This window comes from Anoplopoma fimbria, chromosome 17 (assembly GCF_027596085.1).
Source record: "Anoplopoma fimbria isolate UVic2021 breed Golden Eagle Sablefish chromosome 17, Afim_UVic_2022, whole genome shotgun sequence".
Classification (NCBI taxonomy): Eukaryota; Metazoa; Chordata; class Actinopteri; order Perciformes; family Anoplopomatidae; genus Anoplopoma; species Anoplopoma fimbria.
In genome coordinates this window covers 25,358,632-25,369,432 of record NC_072465.1, presented here as the reverse complement: position 1 = coordinate 25,369,432, position 10,801 = coordinate 25,358,632, and the positions used below count along the sequence as shown (strand labels likewise).

General features: G+C 38.3%; 1 protein-coding gene across 1 annotated transcript; it reads left to right on the top strand.

Annotated features, from left to right (window-relative positions):
- The first annotated feature begins 475 nt into the window (after positions 1-475).
- gpr37l1a (G protein-coupled receptor 37 like 1a) lies at positions 476-9,131 on the top strand. The gene is made up of 2 exons (XM_054616818.1): positions 476-1,264; positions 6,171-9,131. Exons 1-2 carry the CDS (start codon positions 725-727, stop codon positions 7,176-7,178), a joined length of 1,548 nt encoding a protein of 515 aa, XP_054472793.1. The 5' UTR covers positions 476-724; the 3' UTR covers positions 7,179-9,131.
- The last annotated feature ends 1,670 nt before the right edge of the window (positions 9,132-10,801 follow it).

Genomic DNA, 10,801 nt, shown 5'->3' with positions numbered 1-10,801 from the left:
TATGTAATTATGTGGTAAACAAACAAATGCTCAACAAACCAGAATATGTTTTATATTTTAATTCTTCAAAAGTAAAGAAAAACCATTGAATGAGAAGGTGTGTCCAAACTTTTGACTATATACTATATATATATATAAAAATAATAATGTATATATATTTATTTATATACATAAATAAATATATATTATATATATATATATATAATATAATATATATATATATAAATATATATATATAAATATACATATATAAATATATATATATAAGAAAAACCATTGAATGAGAAGGTGTGTCCAAACTTTTGACTGTAATATAGTTATTTGACCTGAATTGTAGTCTACATATGAATTATCTACATTTACAAACTGAAGACAAATGGCCATTTATATTTATGTCATGTTTGTAATCAACCCTTCTTCAAAGTAGTTAAAAACAAAAAAAAAAGTCTCTTTGGTGATGTTTTGTTTTTCCCCCCATGCTTTTATTCTGAAATGTGTAACCGGTAGTGACGTTGCCTCCGGGCCGCGCTGGTGGCGGATGACGCTGAAGCGACCAGCAGACCGAACAACCTCTGCTTCAGACCGCACGCAGCCGGGACCGAGAGGGACTACTTCTTTTGGACTTTGGACTTTTTTTTTCTCATAATTTGTAGAAATTTGGTCTAATAAAAAAAGACAACTAACCCAGAACTGTTATATTTAGTTAAATTAATAAAAAAAAAAAATGAGAAAGTTTTTGTTGCTTTTGCTGGTGTGTCTGCCCGCGGAGGGTTATTCTTATTACTCTGGAGCGGAGGCTGCGGAGCTTCTCTCCCCGGGCAGAGCGCCTCCCGGCCGGGCTGCGCGTCACAGAGTCGTCCGCCGCGGAGCAGTCAAGGATGGAACTCTCAGGAAAGTAGATCCGGCCGGTTTCTTCACCACCACCACAGAGCGGACTCTCACCTCCGCCGCGCCGGGAAACAGCTCCTCTCCCCCGGGGCCGCTCGACCCTCTGTTCCCGGTGACGGACGGGTCCTACTGGGCCTACGTCATCGTGCTGGTGGCGCTCACGCTGTTCGCGGCGGGCCTCGTGGGCAACCTCGCGCTCATGTGCATCGTGTGGCACGACTTCTACCTGAAGAGCGCGTGGAACTGCGTGCTGGCCGGGCTCGCGCTGTGGGACTTCCTCGTGCTGTTCTTCTGCCTCCCCGTGGTCGTCTTCCACGAGATCACGCAGATGAGGTTGCTAGGCGACCTGTCGTGTCGGCTTGTGCCGTATCTGGAGGTGTTTAATAGTTTTATTATGTTTTTTTTTAATTAAATTTGATTTTAATAACCCTGGAAAAAAATCACAATATTGTAATAATAAAATTAATTTAATTTTATGATTTAAAAAAAAATATATATATATATATATGTATCTTTTTTTTTTTACGACCGGTAACCATAGCAACAGCTATTAGTTACTATAACTAAAGTGGGTTTTTTTTTTGTTGCACACAACTTTATAGATTAAAAAATAAATAAAAACAACTCAAGCATATACTATTTAAAATATATAATAAAATAAATTTATTTTTATGATTTAAAAAAAAATATATATATGTATCTTTTTTTTACGACCGGTAACCATAGCAACAGCTATTAGTTACTATAACTAAAGTGGTTTTTTTTTAGTTGCACACAACTTTATAGATTAAAAAATAAATAAAAACAACTCAAGCATATACTATTCAAAATGTATAATAAAGTTTATTTATTTTTATGATTTAAAAAAATATATACATGTATCTTTTTTTTCAAACTTTTTTTGTGAATCAGTGCTTGAACGGAAACGACCCGTAACTATAGCAACAGCTATTAGTTACTATAACTAAAGTGTTTTTGTTTTTTTTTAACCCCAGTGTTGCACAAAACTTTATAGATTAAAATATAAATAAAAACAACTCAAGCATATACTATTTAAAATATATAATAAAATGTATTTATTTATATGATTAACAGATTTTTTTTTTAATATGTATCTTTTTTTACTTCCGGTCAACACGTTTGTGAATCAGTGCTTGAACGGAAATAACCCGTAACCATAGCAACAGCTATTAGTTACTATAACTAAAGTGGTGGGTTTTTTTTAACCCCAGTGCTGCACAAAACTAAGGATTTATATTCAAGTTGTGTTTTTAATAAATCTAATGATTTTTATTAATTGCTTAGTCTGTTGGGAAAAAAAGTGGAAAAAAAAGTTTAAATGTCCATCATAGTTTTATAAGTAACTTTAATTGTTTTTTGATTTGACTGACCAAATGTCCAAAACCCGAAGATATTCAGTTTTAAACAATAAAACAAAACAATATAATAAAAAAAAAAGGAAATCCTCACTTTGTAGAAACTTCAACCAGTTAGTGGTAAGCGATAAATCAATTAAACAAAAATTGCTTTATCGTTTAATCAAGGATTTATTTTAGCATTGACTACCATGTGTTAAATTGCTATTAAAAAGTCTTTAAGTGTTCTGTAGTTTTATGTCAACCACAGAAACTCTGCTGTCCTCCAGCCTCAGGGCAAAAAGATGTCAAACAAGTTGAACAGTTGAAACAAGCTCCCTAATGTTATGATAAATAGTTAATTTACATTACATTACAGTCATTTAGCAGACGCTTTTATCCAAAGCGACTTACAGGAAGTGTATTCAACATAGGTATTCAAGAGAACTACTAGTCACCAGAAGTCATAAGTGCATCTCCTTTCTTAAACAAGCATCTAAAAGCATAAACCAGAGCAAAAGTATAGTGCAGAGGCAAATTACTACGAAAACAATCATTGGAACAGACTAATACGAATACAATAAGTTAATCAGTCCCCAACGTCTGCCTTCACACGATCAGGGCTGTTTTTACACCCCATGTTAGACCCATTGTAAATGTTTTCCAGCTTCATAAAGAGACACCCACGGCTGAGATGAATGGCCTGTTTGTGCAGTCTTTGCTTTCAACAGACGTGCTGTTATGGGCCGTTTAGTCTCTTTGGTTGTCTGTTCTGAACCGTCAGTGGAGGCTCTGCATGAAGCGACTCTTCTTCCCCAGATAACAGAGTCACACAATGGAACACACAGACGTAGTTCTCAGAGACTGAGATGTTTATTTACTGGTTGAATCTGGAGACGAAAAGACAAGCTATGCTTTCAAACTGAGGGAAGATTACATCAAGATAATTAACAGGTTATCAAAATAGTTGCTTGTTATTTCTTTGTCGATCGACTAAATACTCAATTGTCAGCTTTATTAAATATAATCAAGATATGATTCTTCTGAAAGTTAATTCAATATAATTAGGCGGCAACATTATCAATTATTCTGCAGAATATTTCCTCGATTAATTAATTCATCGTATATATACTTATACTGCCTACTGTAACTGCTTCACATTTCATACTTTATCTTAGCGTATCATATGAACCACTTATTGTTTATTTATTTTTATTTTTTGTTATCTCAGAACTCTGGGCAATGACAAGAAAGTTGACTAAACTAATCTATAAAATCTATAAATCTATAATCTGTAAAATAAAGAAATAGTTTTTCCGGCGCTGAGGTCACATCTTCAGTTGTTTTAGTTTTTTCTAACCAACAGTAAAAAAAAAAAACATTTTCTGATTACAATAACATAAAACAGAGAGAAGAAGTAAATCTTCACCCAAAAAAGTGCTGTTTTGGGGCAACTTTTACTAGAAAAAGGACTTAATACAACATCAAAATACTTGATAGTAATTTTCTGACCATCAGCTTAAAGTATAATATTGACATATCGCCGATCCCTTCAGTCAAAAGGATTTAAAAAAAAAAAAAAAAGTAATCTAGTTGTTCACCCTCACAGAGCCTAAACGTAGAGCTCTTGGGGGTGGGTTTTGGTTTTTCAGAGGCTTCATCAGTCTTCTGTTTCATGGACAATATGGCCGCCCTGTGGAGTCCTTGTTTTTGGCTCCAGACCAGCTCCAAATGTCCACAGAGCTTTAAATCACTGAAGTGGCGTTTTTCTCATTTGTAATAACAGCTTGCGTGCAGCAGTCCTTAACAAGGTCAGGCTGCTGGCCTCCTCTCTTTGAAAACTGTTGCTACATCTATTTTTATGCTAATGAACGAATGCCTTCCTTGCTAATTAATTACCGTTCTTTAAGTGCTCTTTAGCCGCTCTAGCCGCTCGTATTGAGACGTGTTTGAAGCGGGTCAGGCTGCCAGCTGCCCCTGTGCTCTGTTAGTTAAACTATTTTCATGCTAATTAGAGCTCTGTGTTAATTATCTTCAGTTGTATCTTAACCGTTTGAGGTCATTAAGCACTCACAGAGGGAGGACAAGTCTCTGTAATGATAGTCTGTGTTTTGGGCCAAAACTACTGGCGTTAATGTGCTGGAGGCCCCAATAACTGTCCCCCGTCTGGAGGCAAAGTGCTGTCACAACATAAAGCCTCTGTGTTCCCTCTGTGACGCCTTTGATTCCCCAGTTTCTGTATTCCAAAGCTGTTTCTTACCAGGTCTGCTGTAGTCGGATAATTAGCCTGTTGGGGGGCATACCACGGCAAAGAAAAGCCTTAAATCTGTTCTTTAAGCAACAAAACAACTTCCTGCTCCCAATTTAGGCCCACTGTCTGCATGAGGTCTGGTTTTATCCGAGTTCTCCGTCTAACAGGTCACGTCTGACTGGAATCAGAGCAGCAGCATGAATGAATACACAGTTTAAGCCTGGAAGTAGCTCTGTAAAGCTCGAATACTTTAGAAATAAATACGATAGTGTAAAGTAGATGGTTTGAATTTATATCGCTGGTATCACTGGATATTTTTATGCCAATACAGAACCAAAGTTTTAATGCTGATACCAAAGATGTACTATTTTCAGTACCACTTTTTTAAAAAGGCAGTTCTAACTAAATGCTTTTGCTTGTAATAAAAAAATGTACTAATGTTTTTTAGTAATTGGCCAGTAAAAAAGAACATTTTTGTCAAATTAGACCAATTACCCTCTGGAGAAGGGCTGCAAAATATCTGGACCGAATATTAATATTATTATTATGAAAATGTATTATTATTGTATTCATTTATTTATTTCAATTTATTTAGTTGCCAGTAATTCATCAGATACTCATTAGTTATTAATTTTCCCAATAAACAATGTCAAAAACAGGATTTTTATTCATAATATAAGGCAAAGGTACAAGGTTGGACATATAAAAGTAAGGTGAGAAGTTCCAGTGGGGTTTTTTTTTCAGTAAAAAGTCCCGGTGCTTCAGATTCTGTTCTGTGTGCCTCTAGCAACGTTGTTGAGTAATCAGAGTTCACAGTCTGCATTTTAAATGAATTCACTTTTTGATTCTGGGTCATTTTGGATGAATTCAGTAACTATGTTTTTGTTGCGTCATGAAAGCGTTTTGAATCAAATACAGCTTTGATTTTGCTTCTTCTCTGTAGCATTGATGCCAAGGCTCATGGGTATTGTAGTATTTAGGGTTGTTCACAATGCCAACCTGACGTAAAAAAACAAACAATCTCTCCTAAAGAGTTGAAATGATTCCACCTGGTGGCAGAGACTCCTATAGGATCGTCAAATTATCTTTGAGAGTCTTGTGTTTAACTTAAAGAGGAGAAACATACAACTTTAAACATTGAGGGGACTACACTTAAAGTCTTTCTTCCTGAGAGTGAGGTGTTTAGATGGAGATCTCTTGTACGGAGCTGGACTCTGTATGTGTTAAAAAAACTTGTGTTAAAAAATCTTGTTTTAGATTTATGGGCAGTTACATGCTGGAACTAACTAAACATTTACTGCAGACTTGATGGATGTTTGAATGTTCGTGTCTTCATGAGTTTCCCTCCCACGGTGCAAAAATATGTAAGTTAGCTTATGTGGAGACTCTAAATTACAACACCTGAGAAGGATAAAAGGGCATTCATTATGATGGAGATAATGGATTATTGTAAGAATGACTAATTATCATGTTTAATTGCAGAGGGCTTAAAGGGTGATGATGAAATAAAGAAATAGATGAAAAGAATAGTGCAATACTCAAGAGGATAACCACCAACCAAAGGTTTTTTTTTCTCAAAAGTTGTTCTAATTAATGTCTTGGACCAGATCTAGAAGAAACTTTTGTTCCCCTAGAGACAATCATCTTTAACCTTCTCTGTGTCATCTCTCTGTCAGGTGGCCTCTCTGGGCGTGGCCACATTCAGCCTCTGTGCTCTGAGCATCGATCGCTTCCACGCTGCCACCGGCCCCGGGCCCTTCAACACGCCTCGGGTTGAGTCCTGTCAGTCCATCCTGTCCAAGCTGTCCGTCATCTGGGTGGGCTCCATGGTGCTGGCGGCCCCCGAGCTGCTGCTGTGGCAGCTCGTCCAGCACACCGGCCGGCAGCGGAGCCAGCCCGGAGACTCTCTGATGGCCACCTTAAGGGCCCGAAAAGGAGCGTTTAAGAATGACGTCTGCGTCCGTGAGCCGTCTGCGGATCTCCCAGAGGGCGTCTACTCTCTGGTGCTGACCTACCACGAGGCCCGCATGTGGTGGATCTTCGGGTGCTACATCTGTATGCCGCTGCTCTTCACTCTGGCCTGTGACTTGGTGACCAGGCAGGTGTTGGCCCAGCGTCTGCCGCAGAAACCCGCCGGTGACAAGGTGACCGGCAGATTCTCCCCATCCTCCTCTTCCTCGTCGTCCTCCACCTCGAAGAAAAAGCAGCACACCAGAGAGCAGAGGCTTCGCTCCACCGTGATGGCGCTCACCGCCTTGTACATCACGTGCAACCTGCCGGAGAGCGTTTGTAACATCACGCTGGCGTACGTCTCGGCCCACGTGTCCGCCACTCTTCCTGCTCTGGCTCTGCCGGCCATCAGTCTGATCGGACAGTTCCTGCTGTTCCTGCGTTGCTCGGCGTCGCCGGTGTTGCTGCTGTGTCTGTGCCGCTCGCTGGGCCAGGCCTTCATGGACTGCTGCTGCTGCTGCTGCGAGGAGTGCCTCCCCAACGGCAGCTCCTACTCGTCCTCATCCGCCTCCACCGCCGCCACCTCCAACCCGTCGTCGCCGACATCGCCGTCTCCGACCTCCATGTCCCCATCCGGCAAAGACGAGACGATGAAGAGCCTGTTGGCGACGGAGACAACGGTCTGCTACGACAAGGCGAAAGACTCTTCAAAAGCCATCGGGACGCCCTGCTGAGGTCCAGAACTGCATTAAAGGAACATTTAAGTTTATTACTACTTGGGTCTTATTTTTGTAGTTTTGTCCATCATTTCTATCAGTTATAAGAATATTATACTGACAAAGTTAATAGCAGAGATCTGGTGATTTCACTAATAATACATATGACGAGTCGAGAAACACGAGCAGAGAAGTTGGAGACAAAAGTGTTTGGACACCTCTGTCTCATTCTGTTTGTCCTGGTTTAGTTTAGGTCTTTTAGTCCCTATGAATGGGGATCTTTATGCTGCAGTATCCACTATATTTTAGTGCTTCCAACTTTGTGCCAACAGATCGTGTTTGTTCCTTGTCCCGTTTCAACATGACTATGCCCCTTGTGCAGAAAAGCCAGGTCCATTAAGAAATGTTTTTCCCAGTTTGGTGTGGGAGAACTCGACTGGTCTGCACAGAGTCCTGACCTTTTACGTCATCCAACAAATTTGGGACGAACTTGAACTCGGACTGTGAGCCAGACCTCATGATCAATACTATCAGTGTTGAACCTCTCAGAGGAGTGGAGGCTGTTAAAGCAGCAGATTATTGACAGTGGTTTTGGAATCACTTGTTGATCTTGCGTACTTAGTTATGTAGAGTATCTAAACCACTTCATCAGGCAACAAAACGTGTTTAATTTGAGTCCGTAAAATGTGTTGTCTCGTTTTCTCTTCCAAATGAAGCTGGTTTAATTTACAGATTTGTCTGATCGTCGTGTGTGTCTCGACCTGCATCAGATCTTAGCTCCTAGCTATTAACTTGTTGAGTACAATGTTACTATAACTGATAGAAAACCTGAGTTGTAATAGATTTGAATCTTGATCCTTTCATCTTAGTCTGTATGAACTTTAGAGCCACTGCAGGAGCAGAAACTTGTCTGAATAGAATTAGATGATTATATACACTGTTTTGTTTTTTGTAAGGGTGTTTAGTGTTGTAAACATTTGATGGATTTAATCCTGTTTTTGTAGTACTCATAATTGTTGTACAGTTTTTATATGAAACGTGTTATAGTTATTAATAATTCTGTAATGCTCAAATAGGATGTTAGTATTATCTGCTCTGAGTACTGTATGAGATAGAAACACTTTTTTAAGATGGCTAAACTGAAAATAGACAAACTGAGACTCTTTATAGTCAGCAGACAGACAAGACTGCTGTGAACTTTTTTTAAAACATTATTTTGCTGTTGCTGTGTAGACGGCAGGTTAAAACATGGATGGAAATCTATGAGAAACAATGCAGTGTGACGTTTGACTTGTTTTATTACCTTTTGGTTTAGTAAAGTTTAGATTTTCTTCTTTTGCATCACCTGTCAGTGATTCCCTCTCTGTGTGTTCTTTGAATGTCTGGTTTACATGTTATTAACTGAAACAAACAGTAGAGCTCATGTTTACAGATTCCACTCATAGTTGGAATAAAAATTGGCATAATGGAGGTGAACTTCTGTCCAGCAGATGAAACACTGAAAGTGCTCTTTTGATTTCTCATTGTAAGTTTGTATTTTAGGTTGTTTTCTTTTCTTTTTTTTTAAATCAAAACTCGTGGATTTTTTTCATGAGCAGAATCACAACTTAAAACACAAGTCTGCTGATATTCTATATTTTCATTATTGTCAATAAATCACATAAAAAGACCAAAATCACAGATAAGATGATTCAACTAACAATATACGTCTTCTTCCTCGGTGCCATCGAGCTCCATTGTTGTTCAAAAACCATTAAACACATTGATGATCCACACTGAATGAGTATGAACACACGCGCTGTATTTTCAAGAGCACCAAATGTGTGTTAATCATAAACTTTATGAAATATGGACGTAGTCTCTGGGACGTCCGAGGTTTCTGAGGAGCCGTTGTGAAGCGGTTGGCTCTTCACACATCCAAACTCATGCAACTTGGTATCAGTCCACCGCTGAAAGTAGTCCCCAACAAATGCACTATTTACTTCTTTATTGAGTATTGTTTGCTAAAGACTACCGTGACCAGTTGTTTTTTAATAATAAACTATTTTTGTGAGGAGTTTATAAAGATTTATGTCTTATGTAAGAAACAATGAGTGACAGACAGTCGGGAAGTCAAGATATCACACTGTTGGTTTTGGTCTGCATATGGGATTTGTTGACAATGAGAACATTATAATATAACTTTAGCCATATACTGTTTCTGTGGCACCCACAAAAAAAGGAAAGAATCTCCTCAAAGTGTGTCACCTATCAAACTAAAGTTTAATAAATGTTTTTTCAAAAATGAGTGTAAAAAAACAGCAATGACTTTCTGCTGTCAAACAGGGATTCATGTTTTTTTGTAAATTATAAGATGTTACAAAGCACTATATTTAAATCTGCAGATGTCCAGGGCCAGTTAGATTTATGCAAAAGAATGAGGACAAAGAAAGTCAGAGAGAAAAGTCACAAAGAGAAAAGACTGAAAGAAAACAGAGAAAGACAGAAAACAATAGAGAAACAAAACAATGAGGAGAGGAGAAGTTTTTTCCGAACAAAAAAGCAAAGACAGAGAGAGGGAACAGGAGAGTTTAATGTGAGTGGAGAGTTACAGATGTTCCTAAACCTCCATGTTCTCCGTGAACATCTGATCGCTTTTGAAGAATCCTTATGTGAATTAATTTCATATAAAAAAAAGAGAGAGATGGCGGATGTTTCCTCTGATCTGCACTGGAAGGAATGCAACGCGGCAGCGCTCTCGACTCCCACTGGAGGAGAAAGCTGTTCACGCCTGACTGTGATGCTCCTTTTAGTCATTATTCAATTACTGAAGGTCACAGCTTCACAATAACAGTTGGCCTTTGAGTTTCTGCAGACATAATGAACCCAGTCGCTCTGTGACAAAGTTGCTGGGAGAGCAGACAAGAATGCCTCGCTTTCTCCAGGACTTTCTTTTTAATATGTTGATTTAAAAAGAAAATGCCATCCATTTCTACTACTAGCAAACTATTTATACAACTTTTGATGAACTTGAAATGTATAAAATCTTCTTTAAGAAAAGAGAAACCTAATACACTCAACGTAGAAAGTAGAACATATTTTAAAACAACTTGTCTTCCACTGAACCCCATGAAGTCCCGATAGATAGCTTTCTAATACAGTGTTATAATATCCTTCTGGGCACAAGATCCACATCTTGACTAAAATGTTAAATTACCTATTACTATTTTATTATTAAAATATTCAGATGCTTTATTGTCTGGATATGTGGATCAGATTCAAATCTTGAGGTTTTATTTACTTTAAGTGATGATATTACTTTGATCAATAATTTATCTTGTGAATGCACAAAAATATCTTGCACAGCGATCAATATTCATATCATGAACACACAGGATATGGATCTTATCTTGAAGACACTATCCTCTGCATGCAAGATAATATCCTGCCCAAAATATATGGATCAAGATATGGATCCTGAGTCCACAATAACTCAAGATATTAAAAGAAAGTAGACATTTCAGTGCTGCTAAAAGTCTCCTTTTTACATTTAAAACCTGTCTCTGTCAACAAAGCAAGGAGAAGCTGTGATAACACACACACACACACACACACACACACACACACACACACACACACACACACACACACACACACACACA